This window comes from Panthera tigris, chromosome A1 (assembly GCF_018350195.1).
Source record: "Panthera tigris isolate Pti1 chromosome A1, P.tigris_Pti1_mat1.1, whole genome shotgun sequence".
NCBI classification, from domain to species: domain Eukaryota; kingdom Metazoa; phylum Chordata; class Mammalia; order Carnivora; family Felidae; genus Panthera; species Panthera tigris.
In genome coordinates, this window is record NC_056660.1 from 167,502,202 (window position 1) to 167,522,313 (window position 20,112).

Consider the following 20,112-nt stretch of genomic DNA (forward strand, 5'->3'; position numbering starts at 1 on the left):
CTAGGAGAATTAAGTAATATTAGGGGATTGAAATGAAATAAAATTCTAAGTCCACTGTGACATGACATTCACAGGAAGATGGTAGATTATCCACCCAGTCCTCGAACACTTATAAATACAATATATAGCATATGCTCACAAAACAATTCTTAGAAATAAAACACAATGGACACTCAGCAAATAGTTTATATCACCAACACCTGCTCAAATCCTCTCTGAACTTTATTTCTAAATGTCACCGTTTTTTATTGAATCAACGGAAATTTGAAAGAAGAAACAGAATAAACATCCAGAGAAGATCAAGGGAGTTAGAAAAATCTTTATAGAAAGCCTCATTGAGTTTTCCATGAGCCAGGGCGCTGTCAGTCTCCCTCAAAGGGGTGGTGGAGTAATCTGTCATTCTACAACTTCAACCTAAGTACACCTAGAAGACTAAATAGGGCTACCCACAGAAGAAGAGGAGAAAGAATAGTATTAAGATTTTTCTCAATGCTACAAACAAAGAAATCAAGATTCAAATACTGAGCACTGGAAATAAATTCATTTCATTTTAAAATAAGTAACTTTAAATCACAGCCTTGAAGTTGGAGGGAATTTAATAAACTAGCTCAGCTCTCTTTGTAATTCAGGAAACTTTCTTTAGAACACTCTTGTTTGAACACTGAGTGGAAGTGTCCATTTTGGATGGCAGTGGATGAAATTAAAGTGTTTAGCTAATTTTAAGCTGAATTCTGTCTCTTGCTGTAACTTCTACCCTTTGGCCAAAGCTCTGATGCCTAAAATAATGAAGAACTAATTTAAGTAGACCAATTAACTCTCTATTGTCTGTTAATATAGTTTATCAGACTGGACTTAAAAAGAACGATTTGTTTTGAAATAAGAAATACCCTTTAAAAACCTCTACATTCTTGATTTTCAGCTTGTAGACTGGGGACAGACAGATAATACAAAAAAAGTACAAAAGTACCATGCCTGGTAGGAATGGTGGAGGACTGGAGAATCGCCAGAGAGAATAGCTTATTTGTCTTCCCAGAAAGACTGAGTCCAATGTTGCTAGATCTGCAAATTTCCAACAGAGAGCCCAACTTCATAATTTTTATGTGAACTATTCCAATTTTTAAAGTGTTGGCAACTAGTTCAACTTTTTAAATATTTTATAGGCCAAACAAAGCAGCTTTATGGACTGGACTCAGCTGTAGACCACCAGTTTGCAGCTTCAACTTATTTAAAAGTGTCATTTAAAGAGAAACTATCCATAATTACTATTCTAAACACTAGGACATATAAAGTGAAATGTTAACATATTATAGATGCTATTTCATGTTTGAAAGAAATCGGTCACAATAGTCTAAGATTTAAAATTCTCCAAATTTTAGAATGTCCACTGATAGAATAGACATGAATAGAAGATTCACACAGCACAATTAACTCCTTTACATGAATAGCAGATTCAAACAGCACAATTAACTCCTTAAAGAAAGTGTTCTCAATTACTAATGTTCAACAAATTTAATACATTCAATTTTTTTAACTGCAAATTCAAAACATAAATCGCTAGCTAGGCAAGTTTGACTGGTTGGCAACATAACTTACTTTAACAACCAACCTGGTATTTATTATGTTTTGTGACTTTAGCTGATAGATGCTAGAGAAATTTTCATTTCTCTTATATTGTTATCCTAATTCATTAGCAAGCATGGTCAACTGTTAATGAGTGGATCATATATTTGATAATGGGTATACATATCATGCGATTGAACTTTTTTCAAGACTAATGTTAAAAACTGAAAATGGGAGATTTATTACGTCTTTAATAACCAATTTAAAAATTTTAAATAGTTTTTGTAAAGATCTATTAAAATCAAGTAGATTTCATTTAATTCTTCTTGGCAAAAAGGAACAAAAGAGCCATTATAAGCCTATCACTAAAGATGCTCAGAACCGTTCAGTTTTTTACATATCAGTTTGTTATATCCAAAGCATGCTGCTTTTAGACTCTGTGCCAAACATACAAAAACAAAGAAGACCAAATTGGATGTGAAATAACAAAAGATTTATATCAAATACAAATAAACATTTCACTAAACTTAGAGTCAGAGAGAGAAGGGTAGATATAACAACCAGACGTTTAATTTAAGTCACTGATAGAAATAGTGTCCTCTTTTCATAAACCACTTGGATTTTATTTGTATTCAAAAGCAATGGTAAATGTCAAATGACTACTAGACCATCCTTCTGAATACAAGAAAATATCATGCTGTTTAACTCTCTAAACACAAAAAGTGCTTTTAGAAAAACAAAGATAAAGAACAGCATGTCTTAGTCATACACATCGACAGAAGAACCAAAAAATGCTAAAAGATACAAAGAGCATAACAATAAAGACCTTCAATTACTACATATTTTAAATTTTTGAACTTCAAAAGAAAGCTTACAGATAAGAATTTTTTAGTTCAAGATAAATCTTATGTGTAAAGTTCTGAATATCAAAGTTTATCTTCATGTAAGGATTCCTTTCTTAAGGCTAGCAGCATTAAACATAGATCCTTTTCAAATGTACTACATATAAAACAACATCTAAAGTTTCTATTATACTTTTATTAGAAAAGAAAATAATGAGAGTCCTTTTAAAAATTAAGAAATTTACATATTAATGTCAGTTGTGTGTGAATCCCAACCATGAAATGGAAAATTGACTCACTAGCCACCATGTGCTTTTTCTTATTTGTCCTCACCCAGTTTTTAATGCAGCAATGATGGAAAAAACATCTGCTGGAAAAGCTAAAGAAAAATCATACAAAGGTCTAAATTTAATAGAAATAGTATGACCTTCCACTAAACAAAAGATCTGAAAGAATTAAAAGAGAACATGTATAAAGTGCCTATCAATTACCTGGGTAGTAAAGGTTACTTTCCTCCCTTCTCTCCTTACAAGGCTCACTACACTCATTAAGTCTTCTGTCACCTAAAGAGAGCAACCTTTGAGAGCATGAGGGACTCAGTGACCTACAGTCAGAGACACAGTACCAAGTATTTAGTAGGGGGTTAATAAATGCTTCCTGATTTACTAGAGGATAATAATAATGAACAAATGTAAAACAGACGCTAATTGATAGGCTAAATGCATTAGTGCATTCCAGTGCCCTCTATATGAAAGGTTACTAACCCATCTTGGCTAAGTGCGGAAATTATAATTAAGTCTGACGAGAAGTCCTAGATTTATACCAATATAATTACGAATATTACTTAGCTTAGTGATAGAGTATGGTAAGAACAATGAGATGAGTAATTTAGATGATACTGCAAAGTGGGTTTTAATGTTTGAAACTTCTATTACAGTACACAGGATAAGTGCAAGTAGTGTAATTAAAACCTAAAAGAGTCTGATTTTTAAAACTCTACCGCTCAGCCTCATTAAAATGCATGTTTTCTCAATTAATCCAAACTTTTCCATTAAAAACATAAAAATACACTTTCATTCCTTGCAAATAAATCTCTACAGTACATATATTTAGGATCAAATACCAAATAACCATTACAGTTAAGTAGGAAAAAAAATTATTGAAATAGCAACAGCTTTGAAAAGATGGAGCCTAACAAAGGAAAGGAAAGGAAAGGAAAGGAAAGGAAAGGAAAGGAAAGGAAAGGAAAGGAAAGGAAAGGAAAGGAAAGGAAAGGAAAGGCAAGGCAAGGCAAAGTGAGGGGTGCCCATGTTCTCATTTGTAAATATCCAGTTAGGACTACACAAGCATTTGAAGAGCCAGAAGATTAGAAATCCCTAAATATCTTTATTTAAATGATATAAACCTAAGCAAAATGTTTACTTAGAAGACAACCTTTCTAATTATACATGGGCTGCTTCTTATTTACCTCTGTATTCTTTAATTACTGATTCTTCCACACATGTCAGCTACACAGAAAATTGTTGTGGAATAAAAGGAAATCATTTTCATAATCATTTTGTTGAAGAAACAGTTTTTTCCTTTTAATTCGTTGTATTACTAAGTAGTTTATCTCAATATTAAACTAAGGCAAAACATCACAGCATGTTCCCTTATGCACTTTATCTTATTAGATGTTATGAGAAACACTTAAAAGATTATTTTAAGATGTCATAAAATTGTAGAAGAATGTTGATTATAAAGAAGAATTCTTTAAAAAACATTTTTATCAATTTTCTGTAGATTTCAATATACTGTATATGGCAACTATTACTCAAAAACAATAAATACCTTTTATAAATGATGACCATGTGATCTGGATTAGAAAATTTTTCAAGAAAAATTTTACTAAGAAAGAGTCAAGTCAAAGGTTATCACATAACTGTAAGGATAATGTGGGTTAAGTTACAAAACTGTCACTAGAACTTACCATAATGGGGGAAAATGGAGTCCATGCAACTTTAATTTTAAGTACAAAATTAAAAGAGGAGGGGAAAAGTATTTTGATTTAAAGCATTATCTGACACAAACTTAATAAGTCATTGCTCCTATTTATGCAAAAGTATTTAAATTTAAATAGGTACTAATTTTAACTGAAATAGTACTATTCTGAAAGCAAACTATTTTTGGTGGCTTATCTTTAAAAAAAACAAAAACAAAATTTATCCCTCAAAGTTACTGGACCAACATCTTGTCTCTTGTCTGTATTTCAGAACCTACCTACATTAATCAGTAGCAGCGGAATAGTCCTACTCCACATTTGATTTCATTATAAAGAAGTCTACTCAAGGGCTCCTCCATCTAATTTTCTTTCATGCAATAGTTCAAAGAAAAATGGGTTTATCATTGCTTACAAGAAGAAAACTACCCATTTTATACATTTTGACACTATGTATTAAACTGTCCACCACGTGACTTCCATTTTTAAAACTAATTATATTGATGCAGAGAACAAAATGTCATCCTTGAGAAAGGACCTGAATGCATAATACTTGAAATCATTTCTTAGAATCATTCTCCTTGATAAGTGAACAGTAAATCAAGCACAAAAGTTGCAAAAATATTAGAGTAACAAACAATATATCCTGGATGGGTGACAAAGAAAAATTCAATAGACTGCTGTTATAACTGTTTAGGCAAACATTTGAATCAAAACGCATAAAACCTTGTTGTAAATATAAGCAGTGGATGGATTAAAAGCATACGTCTAGATGGTTTTCAAATCTTAAATATATCTATTTCAAAAGGCATGGCTACATTAAATTTTCCTTAAAATTGTCATGCCTTGTTATAATGATAATTAGTATTTGGTCAGTAGAACACATGTTTCCCTCTGGAAAACTGTTTTCAAGATGTTACAATGGTTACCTGTCATTTATGATCCAGTTCAGGCAGAGATTGAGAGAGCTAAGATTTTTGCACCTCTTGACAATTTCCATCACGGTTTCATTATCCAGTTCAGTGATATGACGTAGGTCCAAGCTGGAAAGATTTCGTAGCTAATGAGATAAAAAAAAAGTGAAAGATGAGAAAGATAAATGCTACATTCATTCTCAAAATTTATATAGTTTATTACAAAGTAGAGCATCACACTGTATGATACTGAAAATAGATAACAGTCTAATCAAGTTAAACTCATTCATATAATATTTTATGTACTAAATTAGAAATGAATGGAGAAGTATATATATATGAATGGCAATATATATATATGAATGGCAATAAATATTAAAATCAAATAGATTTTATTGACATTTCATAAGAATCAAAAATAGCAACATTATACGTGGGAAAGCTGTTAAACATATCACATTAAGTACCTACAGTTTAGTAAGATTATTCTAACATTGTTCAATTTCAGATATTTATCTTCAGGATTATAACACCACTTTTGTATAGGTTTTTGCACTTTTTAAAAGATGAGATATGAGTAAGTGGTTAATTCGGAGATACTCTGGTGATATTTTATCAATAAACTCCAAATAGAACTATTACGTGTAGTGTGTTTTACCAAGTGGAAAGCAATATAAAATGCTGTTTAAGTAAAGATTTTTCTCCAGGTGTCACCTTCCCCATTTCTCCCTTTTCTCTCCTCCTTTCCTGAGGTTTCTTGTCTTCCCCTGATGTTTAGTCTCCAAAGAAAATTAATAATATCATTTAAACAAAGATGGAAATCATCCTTTTCAAATAAGCTACAAATCAAATAAGGTATTTTTGCTTAATAACACGTAAAGAATTATTCTGGATGCAAGTGATAAACCAAGTAGCACCCCTTCCAAATATGTCTAAGCCCTAATATGTTACTTACTTGGCAAATGAGACTTTGCAGATGTGATTAAAGTTATGGATTCTGAGATGGAGAGATTATCCTGGATTAACAGGGTAGGCCCAATCTAATTACATGAGCCTTTATATGCAGACCACCTTTCCCAGCTAAAGTCAGAGAGATGTAATGGAAGGTGGTGTAGGAGACATTAGAATTGTGAAAGGGATTCAACTTGTCTTTATTGGCTTTGAGTATGGAGAAAGAGAACTAGGAGCTAAGGATTGTGGGCATCCTCTAGAAACTGGAACAGCCCTGAGCTGAAAGCCAGTAAGAAATAGGGACTTCAGATCTACAACCTTAACTGAATTCCATCAAAAACCTGAAGGAGCAAGAAAACAGATCATCCCCTTAAGCTGCTAGAAGGGAACACAATCCAGCCAACACCTTGATTTTAGCCTGGTGAGACCCATGTTGTACTTCTGACTTATGCAGCTATGGGATAGTACATTTGTGCTACTTTATGCTACTCAGTGTGCGGTAATTTTTATGTCAGCAGTAGAAAATGAGTATAGGGCATTTCTAGCACTGTGAGGGAGCTTTCCCAGAACTAGCCAGTCTTCTCTATGCTTACTCTCAAATCCTTCCATAAAGGGATCAGGTTAGTCCTGCAGGAAGCTGACCTGCAGGTGTAACCCAACCCAAAGGCCTCAGAGGAATGAGACAGTCAAGTTCCACCCAAAGGTTCATTGAGCTTCAATCCCAAGACAACGTAAGACACTGGAATCTCCACTGTTGTCAGGCTATAGGGAAAGAAATGCTCTAAAACAGTATGGTCCCAGAGAACTTTCTGATGATGGAGATATTCTATATCGCTGCTGCCCAATATGGTAACCATAGTCACATGCAGCTACTGAGCACTTAAAATGTCACCAATGTGAGGGAGGACCTGAATTTTTATCTTATTTAATTTTGTTTAATTTACATTTACTTTTTATATATGTATGTGGCTAGTGGCAACGCTGGGCAGAGCAGCTCTACAGAACTGAGTCCACTAGGCAGCACTCAAACCCTCTTTTCCACCTCAGCTCACAAAGGAAGTAGTGACACAGAGAAGGTTCACACAGAGCAACTATTCACTGCTCCCTGATATATGCTGCAGAACTGAGGAAAGAAACAGAGATAGCTAAGAGAGAGGAAATATGAAAATGTCCACAATAATAGATACATTCTTTCTAATTGAGACAGCAAGCTTCTGTACACTAAGGGCTGCATTCTGAAGATTCATAAAAAGATTTAGGAAAATGTCTCTATAATCAGCCTATAGGGTCAGATAATCAAAGCCACCAATCCAAAGTGAGACTCAGGACAACACTCCAGAATGGAGGCAGAACCAGGAAAGAGGAAATGGATTCAGGGGCACCTGGGCAGCTCAGCTGGTTAAGCATCTGACTTGATTTTGGCTCTGGTCATGATCTCACAGTTCGTGGGTTTGAGCCCTGCATCGGGCTCTGAGCTGGCAGAGTGGAACCTGCTTGGAATTCTCTCTCTCCCATTCTCTCTGCCCCTCCCTGCCCTTTCTCTTGAAATAAACAAACATTTAGAAAGAAAGAAATAAAGAAAGAGAGAGAGAGAGAGAGAGAGAGAGAGAGAGAGAGAGAGAGAGAGAGAGAGAGAGTGGGAGGGAGGGAGGGAGGAATGGGTTCTAACAAAGTTCCTACTCAAGTTACCATGGTCTCAGAGCCTTACCAACAACAGAATATGATCGGTACTTGGCAACCAAAGTACACAGGGAATGCACTCACTTTGTTAAAATAAAACAGACTGTTCTAACCACTTCAGTAGCTTCAGATAGCTCACCAGTCAGAATCAGGGCAACCTCCCTGTTTCCCCTTCCCCAAGGTTCTCCTCATTCCTCTCTCTGATGACAAGAATCAATACCAAGCCCAGGGCCCAGAGATGAGCTGCTCAGGCTCTAACATTCTGCCTCAAACGTGACTCCTGATCCTTATCCTTTACCCCTTATATATAAGGCAGACTGGCATTAAATAAAACAACAATGATCAAAACCTTTCGAAGTATCTACAGGAACAAAAAATAAATACATAAAATACAAAATAAACAGCAAAGTATGGTTTTTTAAGTTAAAAAAATGTTTATTAATTTTTAAGATGGGGGAGGAGCAGAGGAAGAAGGAGAAAGAATCCCAAGTAGGCTCCATGCTGTTCGCGCAGAGCCTGATATGGTGCTTGAACCATCACCTGAGTTGAAATCATAAGTCAGACGCTCAAGTGACTGAGCCATGCAGGCATCCCCGAAGTTTTTATAGTCTTTCTGATATTACTAAAATTCTAATAAGGAATCAAAGGGCTAATACATATGTTCCTTATTATGTTTTCTTTCTGACATATCTCTATGTGATGGGCACAGAAACTGAAGTCATTCAGAGTAACAGTTGGGCATGGAACAAAATGGAAGGCTGTGAGTCAAGTGCCAAAATCTTTGGCATCCAATATCTCTATGAAGGAGCAGGAGACACCAGGAGTATAAAAGATGGCAGTAAAATGGGAGACAACAAACACCAAATGGCACAGGTCTCAAAGTCTCAGTGTTTTATTAATTATATTTATTGTTATTATTTTTCATGAGAGGTAGAAGATTGATAATCTGAAAGCAGCTGAGAGCAAAGATCTTGCCCCTACCTACTGACCCTGAGAAACACAGTGAGAAAATAAACAAGTATGGAAGGCAGAATGCCAAAATAACCCAATGATCTAGGCCCTGCTATAATCCTGACCCTGTGTGTGAATAGGATCTGTGAATATAATGGGGGGTATCTTCCTTATAAGGTGAAGCTGAAGGGATTTTGCATCAGTAATTAAGATGCCTGACCAGTTGACACTGAATTAATCAAAAAAGACCATATCCTGGATGGGGCTGACCTAGTCAGGGTCTAGACTAATGGCCTAGAGGTCAGAGACATTCTCCTGCTGGTCTTGAAGCATTCATTACTCAGCCATATTGTGAGAGGAACTGCAAGAAACCTATAGGAACTGAGAGAAATCCCTGCATGAAGGCCAGCAAGATGATGGGGACCTCATTACTACAACTATAGGGAATTGAATCCTGCCAACAACTACATGAGCTTGTAAGAGGATCTAAGTTCTAGGAAGAAATGCATCCCCAGTTGAGACCTTGATTATGGCCTTGTGAGACACTGGAAAAAAGCCCACTTTGGAGTGTCTAGACTCCTGACCCTTGGAAATGTACATTGTTTTAGGTTCTAAATTGGTGTTAATTTGTTATGCAGCAATAGAAAATTAATACAGAACAGCTTCAGGGTTCTCTATCTTTGAAAAGAAGCCAAGTTTCTTTTAAGACAAGGGTAATATCTTTAACCACCTTAAACACTGAGGCCCACTTCCCTCCTTTAGATGTATATGCTCACAAAGGCATAGAAGGAGATGCATGGTCCATTCAGCCTTCTCCTCTAGGTGTATCTTCAAAGGCCAAGAAAGTACTTCCTGGGAAAATAGACAACTTGAATTGGCCACTCCTGTTAGCTCCATACTGTAGTGAGGGGAGGTCTTGTTAAATTTTTCAAACCAATCCTCACTCACGGAAAGATGAATTTATTAGAATTGCTTCATGAAAATGTTTGCATATCCCCTGGGTTTTACTCAATTTGTATTTCTTTAAATTTTTTGTTTATTTTTTTGGGAGAGAGAGCGCAAGTAAGGGAAGGAAGAAAGAGGGAAGTACAGAGGATCCGAACTGAGCTCTGGTTGAAAGACCAACAGCAGTGAGCCCCATAACTCATGAACCACGAGATCATGACCTGAGCTGGTCAGACACTCAACCGACTGAGCCACCCAGGTGCCCCCTCAATTTGTATTTTGTAAACAGTCACATTTCCTATAACTATCTTAATAGTGTAAGGACCTGTTTTTTTACTTTCACAAATCTTTTATTTTTCACAAGAATTTGTACTGGGACTTAAAAAAGTAGCTAATTGTTTCTTTGGTCAAGTTCTCTTGTTCTCAGTTAAGCAAAGATGAACTTGTACATATCAAGGATCAGTCACTATTACATTTGATACTCTTATTATTAAAGCTCCTCTTAGTAATGTATCCTATACTTGTATTTCCTATATAAAAAATAACCATTTTCTTAAACCACATTATTTTTATAGTTAGTTTTCTTTACAGGATATGTTTTTGTATATTTAAACTGAATTATAATTAACATACAATACTGCATTCGTTTTAGGTGCACAACATACTGATTCGACAATTCTTTACGCAAGGTTCACGACAAAAGTATAGTCACCATCTGTCACCATACTATGTTATTTTTGACTATATTCCCGGACTTTTCATCTCCATGACTTATTTATTTTACATCTAGAAGTTTGCACCTCTTAATCTCCTTTATCTATTTCAACTATCGCCACCCCGCAACACATGCCAAATTTCCCTTTGGCAACTACTTGTTTGTTCTCTGCATTTAAGAGTTTGTTTCTGTTTGTTTGTTCATTTGTTTTGGTTTTTAGATTCTACATATAAGTGATATCAGATGGCATTTGTCTTTCCTGACTAATTTCACCCAGCACTATACCCTCTAGCTCCATCCATGTTGTCACAAATGGTAAGATCTCTTCTTTAAATGTTTGGTAGAATTTACCTATGAAGCCACCTGGTCCTGGACTTTTATTTGGTGGGAGTTTTTTGATTATTGATTCAACTTCATTACTAGTAATTGGTCTGTTTAAATTTTCTACTTCTTCCTGATTCAGTTTTGGATTGTATGTTTCCAGAAATGTATCCATTTCTTCTAGGTTATATATCTGTTGGCATATAGTTTTTTTTATATATAATATTCTCTTATATTCCTTTATGTTTCTATAGTGTCAGTTGTTATTTCTCCTTCTTCATTTCTGATATTATTTGAGGCCTCTTTTTTTTTCTTGATGAGTCTGACTAAAAGTTCATCGATTGTGTTTATCTTTTCAATGAACCAGATGTTGGTTTCATTGACATTTTCTTTTTTTTTTTTTTTCACTCTCTATTCCATTTATCTCTGCTCTAATCTTTATTATTTCCTTCTTTCTACTACCTTCGAACTTTTTTCTTTTCCTAGTTCCTTTAGGTGTGAACACCCGAAAGTCTGTACTACTGTTAAGTATATACTATTCTGGAAATGCATAAAGAAACAAATAGCCTCTTTGAATTGCAGGTGCTGGATGGCTTGCTGGGCTTATGTCCTGACATATCTGTACCACAACAAAATCAGAAATACACAAAATGGACCCATAGAGATGCTAGAAAATACTTTGAAGCATGACTATTAAACCTGAGTGTTAAGGATGAATTTTGCTATGTGTAACCGTATGCATATGTGAACTATTAAATATAGCCATGTATAATACATATACAGCATCACTTTATTTCCAATTATTCTTTATTATAGTCCCTAGGAAGACGCACATTCATAAAATTTTTACCCAGTCACATAAATATTTCCTACACATGTATATTTTGGAGTCTACCACAGCTTCTGAGACAAAGTTTCCATGTGAATTCTTACATATCTCTTAGGTTCCTTCACTGTAAATTATCTTTATCATAACAGAACAGTGTAAATGTACTTGGTACCACAGAATTGTACGCTTAAAAATGGTTAAAAAGGTGAACTATGTATGTTAGGTACATTTGGCCAAGATACAAAAGAAAAATCACTTCATCAACCAGGACATAGAAGGAGGCTGTAATAAAGTTGTGTAAAGAAGAAAATTTAAAGCTGTTTGTGCAGTTCAGTCCCCTCACATTACGAAACATAACTGAGGACCAAACAGGTTTGAATAACTTATTAAGGAACAGATAACAGGGAGAGAGATGTTAGCAAATCTAAATTATTTTATAGACTTAAGAAAATCCAAAGATATCTTCTAAAATTAATGGAATAGTAAGAAGTAACAATTCCAAAAACTATCTCTATGTAATAAAACCTCTAATTTTAGTTGGTTGACTCTTTAGCTTTTAGAAATCCTGCATCCAGGACCATTCCTCACTGCAGGGCAGGTCAAATGATGACACTGGCCCACCTGTGGCTGATGCCTCCCTGTTTATTGTCCATAAATGGAACATTTCTTACTCTTACAATGGAGCTCAAACTCATACGTGGGGAAACAAGTTTACTTCGGCTATCACATGCAGCATTCTGAGATCTTGAAAAGAGCGTTTTACTCTCGGATCCAATTAAGGCTCATTTTATTATGAGCTGACAGTCATTGACTATGCTCATGTGGTCTTCCCTATGACTATTTTGGCCAGTTCAGCATGAAATACAACAGTATCCAAAGGCAGTTTCAGAAGGCTAATTCCTGGAAACCAGCATTATTACAAGACACGTACTGAGGACTTTTTATTGAAAACTCCACAAACAGCTCTGTCAAATTTATCACATTGCTTCCCTTGCTATGGGAATTTCATAATAGTGCCCTCAAGTGTTTCATAAAAAGTTACCTAAAATAATCCTTCATAGTATAAAACAAATAATTACATTTAGGAAACTGGCATTTTAATTAAACTTACTTTCCTTATAAATTCACTGGTAGCTGGGTTATACAAATCACTGAGGATCTGAATAAACAAAGTTTACAACCAAGATCTTCTAAACGCTTCACTCCAATTCTTAAACATGTAGTAAGGTATTTTAAGAGAAGCCCAAGTCAGAATGTAGACTATAGGTAATCAACTTTCAGTTTAATTTTGCTTTTATTGAGAAAAAATATTACTTGTAACTAATTTAGGTTAAAGACTAAAATTAGTCAATGATTGGTATGGCCATGTATGTACTTAAGTATAAAATGAGACACTAAAATGTTACCTAGGAAACAGTCTTGAAGGTTTATAAAAAGACCTCAAATGGCTTCCAAGTTCTTGTAAGACTCTGGAAAAGTAAAAAATTAAACAAAATCCTCAATTGTTCAAATTGACTATGGTGGATGAACCAACATAAGAGGACTCACGGGACCTTGGCAGAGGCAGCAGGGATGTTCCATCAATTCAGGCTAACAAGGATAATTCAGATGAAGCCAGTTGGAGGTAATAATTTTTAAAAAGAATAAAGACTTCTGCATAGTTTAATATGTTCAAAGGTCAACCAGTCCTAAATTACTTCTTACCAGCCCTGCAGATGTTGGTTTTATTGGGACTGGGTTTCAAAGCAATCAGTCATAATCTTTAGGGAGCAAAGTCAAGGGTTAAGACAGGCTGCCTTGTGATATCAGGGTTACTGGGGCTGCAGATCAGCACCACATACTCATCTGCCAAGATGGAGGTCATGGGAGAGAGCAGAGGCACAGGGAGACAGAAGGATCAGAGAAAGACAGTTTCTCTGGGGAAGAGTCTCCTATTAGCGACAGGGAGGGAGACACAAGAAATAAAGGAAAGGAGTTGTAGCACAGGTCTTGCATGGGAAAAACAGGAAAAAAAGCGGGGGGAGGGGAAAAATTAAGACTGCTGGGAATGGGAAGGAAAGGGGCAGAGAGGGAATTTCTGTCCCTGAGCATAGGATGGCTTCTACATCTTCACAGGGTCTGATATCTACATTTAGAGGATCTAGTTGGACAAGAGAGAATGAGCGGCATCCCTTCTGCTCATCAACTAGCTCTGAATCTCAGCTTGGTTAAGGCTTGCACTCAAGTATAGAAATGGTAATAAAAGCTAGATAAGCTACATTTAGGAAATCAGGTGAAACCTTCCCAGCACCTCACAGAACCAAGAACCTCAGGGTGTAACTGAAAGCTTTTAAACAGCCTGAGATCCTGGCATAGACAATAAAAATTTCTAAATCTAACCATGAAAACAGGACTTTCAGGGTATTGAATGCTGTCACATACACAGGAGCTACTATGTTAATTCTCTGACACTTTATGTATTCCTTCCATCCACTGCCTTCTTAATCACACTGGGCTGCTGTTTCTTTGCATTATTTCCAAATCCAAGGTCTGTTTCACTCTGCCATTCTCCTACTAGATCTGACATTTTTTGCCATTTTATTCACATCCTGTTTTGCTTTCTAGCACACTTTACTGCACTGTGTCTCAGAGCTGTAACTTCTAACTCCTTATTGGCACATTACCAGCCAGATTAATCTTCCTTAAATAACTTTGACCATATCTCTCACCTTCTCTGAAACTTTTAGGAAACAAAAATATTTCAACTGCAAAAAAGAACCCCAGAACTTGCCTATCAAAGCCCTTCACTATCTATTACTGCCATTTTCTGAAATCTGTTAAGCTAGCTGAAATCTTTCCCCAAATTTTGAGAGGCTAGTCTCAATGTACTCAAAGAGCTGTGCTCATTACTTTAAAATTGCTCTCACTTCACTCTTTTTATGCAGGTAACTTGGAAGTGTGTCTTCTTCTCTCCCTGACACTTATTCAACTGCCTAGTTCCTACCTCAACTTCTCCACAAAACCTTCTCAATTACTTTAGAGAGAGTAAAAATTAGTGAGTATACAATACTCACTTCAAGTATATTGAAGTGAGTATATACTCACTTCAAGTATATTGAAATACAATATACTTGCCTAACACAAATTATTAACCAGACAGTCTCCAATATTAACTATGCCCTTTAGACAGGAACCATCAATTGGCAGCAGCTGCCAAGGGACCAGGGTCCAACCTTCCCTTCCTGCTACAAGTACCTGGGAGACCCCTCTTTGTCTTTCCCAACTCTTTCACTTCCCCTCCACCTCCCCTCCTACTCAACCAGCCCTTCCCAGGCTCTTCTGCTCAGGAACAATCTTTCACCCCAAACACTTGCCATCCAGTCTTAATGCTTGAGCTGGTCCATATCTGGATAGTTGTGAATTTTCATTAATTTGTGCCTACTTACTTAAATGTCTCCTCAACACCTGACTCTAACTTGGCTGCACATTAGGATCACATGGGGAATTTCTAAAAAAATACTGATAATGAGGCCCCATCCTTAGGCATTCTGATTCACTGACTTGGGGTAAGGCCAGTCATTAGTATTTCTGAAAAAGATAGCCAGCTGACCGCAGCCTAAATTGGGAACCACTTCTCTAATACAGAGCTATTGAGGTTTAAATCCTGAAAGTGTAAAACTAATTCATAAAGCTCAGCCTCTTCAATCGCTCAAATAAAGAATGCAGAAGAGGGGCACCTGGGTGGCTCAGTCGGTTAAGCGTCCAACCTTGGCTCAGGTCATGATCTCACAGTTTATGCGTTCAATCCCCGCGTTGGGCTCTGTGCTGACAGCTTGGAGCCTGGAGCCTGCTTCAGATTCTGTGTCTCCCCCTCTCTCTGCTCCTCCCCCGCTCATGCTCTGTCTGTCTCTCTCTCTCTCTCTCTCTCAAAAATAAACATTAAAAATTTTTTAAAAAAGAATGCATAAGATATTATTCATATGATCAATAACTATTTATTGGGCACCTATCATGGACCAGACGCTATTCTAGTTGCTAAAAATACAACAGTGAACACAGCAGACAAAAAAACCCTGTCCATAGGGTGCTTATATTCCTACTTGGAAAAAAGTGAGGAGAAAAATAAATAAGTAAGTAAATTATATAGTATGTTAAAAGTCCTATATAAAAAAAAGTACTATAGAAAAAAAATAAAACAAGGCAAGGCAGATGGAAAACAGTGGAGGGAAGGGATGAGATGGGGTATGATTTTAAATAGGCAGTCAAAGATGATCTCATTGAAAAGATGATCATTGAGCACAGATTTGAAGGAGGCGAGGAAGCACACAAAACATGTTGATGTCTGGGCCCAGACTTAGTGCGAAGACCCTGGGATGGGAACAGGAGGAGCATTTTGGAATGGGGAGCCAGAGGTATTGCAGCAGAATGAACAGAAAGAAAACTAACAGGAGGCATAGCCAAAGAGGTGAGTGAAGACAGGGAGACTGTATGAAACCTTGTAGGACAAGGTAAGGATTTTAGCTTTTGCTCTGAGGAATTTGGGAAGCCAATGGAGGGTTTTGTGTAGGAGTATGACATGATCTAACTTACATTTTTAAATGACCTTCTAGCTTCTGCGTGAGTCTGTAAGAGAAGCAAAGGTAGAAGCAGAGAGAGGCTATACTGAATGTAGTCAATCAATATCTGACTTGGTCCACAGTGATAGCAGCTAGAGGTGGTATGAATATCAGATTCTGGATATATTTGAAAGAAGAATCAACAGAATTTTTTGACAAATGGATTATGGAGCATGAGAGAAAAAGAAGAATCAAGGATGATTCTAAGGTTTTTGATTTGAGCTCCTGGAAGGTATTGCTCCAATTAACTAAGATGGTTTGGTAGCAGATAGGAAAAGAGTTTGATTTTGAATATGCTATGTCTGAGATGCCCATTAGATGGCCAAGAAAAGAGGTCAAGATAATTTGGAAGTCATCAGCACACAAATGGCACTTACAATTGATTAAATCCGTTGGGTTAGCTGGATACAATGATAGTAGGGTACAATTAACAGTGAGGGAAAAAAAATTAATTGATTGATTAAATTAATATCCAAGCATACAAAAGCATAGTAATAGAATATAATACATAGTCGGCTAATCTGATTCTAAAAAAAATTTTTTTTCAACGTTTTTTATTTATTTTTGGGACAGAGAGAAACAGAATATGAACGGGGGAGGGGCAGAGAGAGGGGGAGACACAGAATCGGAAACAGGCTCCAGGCTCCGAGCCATCAGCCCAGAGCCTGACGTGGGGCTCGAACTCACAGACCGCAAGATCGTGACCTGGCTGAAGTCGGACGCTTAACCGACTGCGCCACCCAGGCGCCCCTAAAAAAATTTTTAAATGCATTAACAGCAATAGTATCCTGAGCTACCTTGGGGCAGTGACAGGCTGGCTTCATTTCCCATCAAAGCATAATTCAGCCTTCACAGCTCCAGGGCACATCCTCTGTAAAATCATCTGGGATGCCCATTGTCAGAGTCAGAGACTGCCCTATGTACACCCACTGATGGTGGTCATTCTCCCACCAGGGCCTTCAACATGCTGCTCTACAGTTTGGTCTAATAAGTGTTCCTCCCACTAGAGTCAAAGGCAAGCTACTATAGGTCAGGGCCATGGCTATTCACCTTCATGTCACCAGTGCCTTACACGGTATTAGGTATATCAAACTCAATTCATTAAATGCTCTTGCTGACTGAGTAAATCTGAAATTAGGGTCAAAATTTTAAAGATATTTTCATTTATTTACATTTCCAGAAATCAGGTATCTGTCCCTCTAACTCTATCAAATGCAGGATCTAAGGCTCTGAAGCTACGTGTTTTTAAAAGTGATATTTTTGAACATTAGTGAACATAAAGTTCACTAAGATGTAAGTATTAAATAATAAAAAAAAATCTCATTCCACACAATTAAAGGTCATTTTAGAACAAGAAGCACAATCAGTTCTCTATTTACATATTTGTTTTTAAAGTGAAGAACAGTTTTTCTTTTTTTCAAGCCTCTGTAAATTGTCAGCATTTTGATGTGTGTAGCAGGAATTCTGAAGAATTCACCAAAATTGTAATCACTGTCTTCTGCTGCAGAAATGTGAATTTGTTAATTGGATTTCTGCGTCTTGGTGTACCAATTCAGAATGGATGCTCTGCTCCTCATCTTGTACTCTGGCAGGCAGCAGTCTCTAATTGACTTTTTTCTAGGACTTTCCTTTCCACTAGATCCCTTTCTTTTCTCCACATAAGATTTCTGGAGCTCATAACAAACTACAAACAGCACTTAAAGTTAGCAGCACTAAGCAGCCCTGTCACTTTTTTACCCGGCAGGAGCTAAGAAACAGAACTTCTCCTCAATTAAAAAAATAAAATGTTCACACTGTTTCACTCACATAGGAAAAAAAAAATCAAAGCTTAAATAAACTAAGGGCAAATTAAGTCAAATGTGAATGCAAACAAGGAGAGATTATTTCATCTAACTGGACTGGTTGGGTACTTGTCCTTCATTTCTTTGCAACAAGGTCCGAGATCTATTATAAAAACAAAAGACAGTCCATGGAATTTGGAACCTATCTCAGTGACTGGCATCATATACCACACTTCAGTGTGTCAGAAGTTTGGGAGGTACCTTCCAAATAAAAGTTTCATGACCTAATTTTTTAAAGTAGGAAAATAAATGAAACTTAGCCCAGGACAAAAGCTTGTCATATCCAAGCCAAGCGACCTGTACGTTGACCTCTTGATCACATGCTACTCAGGCAAAAGTCTTATCATTCCAGTCTTTATTTTTAAATGTATGCAGCTGAAAAACAAAAGGATGCCATTAATGCTTTTTAACTTAAAAAAGTATTCTGACATATATATTTTTTTGGCATTTGAGAAATGTTACCAAAATGTTGTACCTACTCTGTAAAATAAAATGTCTGTTTTTTTCTTTCTTCCCAATTTAGAATATGCAACTGGGACTCACCTTCACATCGAAAATCTCATAGCCTTACACTCTCATTTCTGGGCCTCAGCCTAAAGCCACAGTTCAGAGGGAAAAGTGCTTAAATCTTAATTTCAGAAATGATTCTTCCTATTCTGCAACCAGGTACTGTGTCAGGGAGTGTGAACCAAAAAAACGCTGGTGCCCAGAATAACCACCAGCGGGGCCACCGACCAGTGTTTGGCCTTCCATGCCACCACAAAAAGACTTCCTAACACACATGGCGGAACAGCATGGGGCCTCTGTCAATAGGTACATGCAGCTTCTCTCTGAGGTTTGCCCTATAAGTCTGGAGCACCCTGAGCCACCAAGGAAGAAAACAGCTCACCTAGGCATCCATCAGCAGCATTCTCTCCTCTCAATCTCAAAGCCATTTTTATGAGAAGAAACATTCCAAAACATATTTGTCACACTTCTTTCTACACTCCCCCTTACAGTACCCAAGTAAAACCCCAAATATTCCTTCTAGTTGGAAGACACATCTGATACTAACAAACTTACAATTAATCAATTGGATCACCACTACTAGCGAGAAAGGAGTCACTGAATCCATCCAAAAAGAAATCAAGATGTAAGTTGGGAAAAAATGCTATTTCTTCCACAGTGTTCATTTCTGGCAATGTACTTGATTTAATTGTTCATGGTACTATCCAAGTGCCCCAATCACCTATGATAATGAAAGAATGAACACTTTCCACGTGAGAAAAATCTTAGAAGACTCAAACTTTTTAAAGGGCATGTAGGGGCGCCTGGGTGGCTCAGTCAGCTGAGCATCCGACTTCGGCTCAGGTCATGGTCTCTCGGTTTGTGAGTTCGAGCCCCGCGTCAGGCTCTGTGCTGACGGCTCAGAGCCTGGAGCCTGCTTCGGATTCTGTGTCTCCCTCTCTCTCTGCCCCTCCCCTGCTCTGTCTCTCTCTCTGTCTCAAAAATAAATAAAAAACATTTAAAAAAAAAAAAATAAAAAAAATAAAGGGCATGTAAAGATGTGTACTCAAAATCCAAGTCAGGAACTCTCCAAACACTAAATCAGATTTCAATTGTTTTACCTTTGTTCTATAATAACCATTTTGAGAAGCAACAGCATTTGGTTAAAATATATTTAAATTTGAAATTGGTAAACTTTAGTTCCTCACTCTGCTAATGGCACTCAAGAGCTAAAAGTGAATGATCTAAAAATCAAGGTTAATATCTATGCTACAGGCAGCATATCGGTTATCAGTAAGAAACGGTAATCATGGGACTCCTGGATGGCTCAGTCGGTGGCTTCCGACTCTTCATTTTGGCTCAGGTCATGATTTCACGGTTCATGGGTTCGAGCCCCGCACCAGGCTCTGCACTCAAAGTGCGGAGACTGCTTGAGATTCTCTCTCCCTCTGTACCCCTGTACCTCCTTCTGTACCTTCCCCATTCACACACACACTCTGTCTCA

At 36.8% G+C, this 20,112-nt stretch overlaps 1 protein-coding gene across 3 annotated transcripts in view; it reads right to left on the reverse strand.

Annotated features, from left to right (window-relative positions):
• FBXL17 (F-box and leucine rich repeat protein 17) overlaps positions 1–20,112 on the reverse strand; it is a 492,553-nt gene that overhangs the window by 310,603 nt on the left and 161,838 nt on the right. For all 3 annotated transcript variants that reach the window (XM_042990905.1, XM_007094101.2, XM_042990906.1), the window contains one exon: positions 5,310–5,440. In XM_042990905.1, the coding sequence (XP_042846839.1) occupies positions 5,310–5,440 (131 nt within the window). The remainder of the gene's footprint in view (positions 1–5,309; positions 5,441–20,112) is intronic.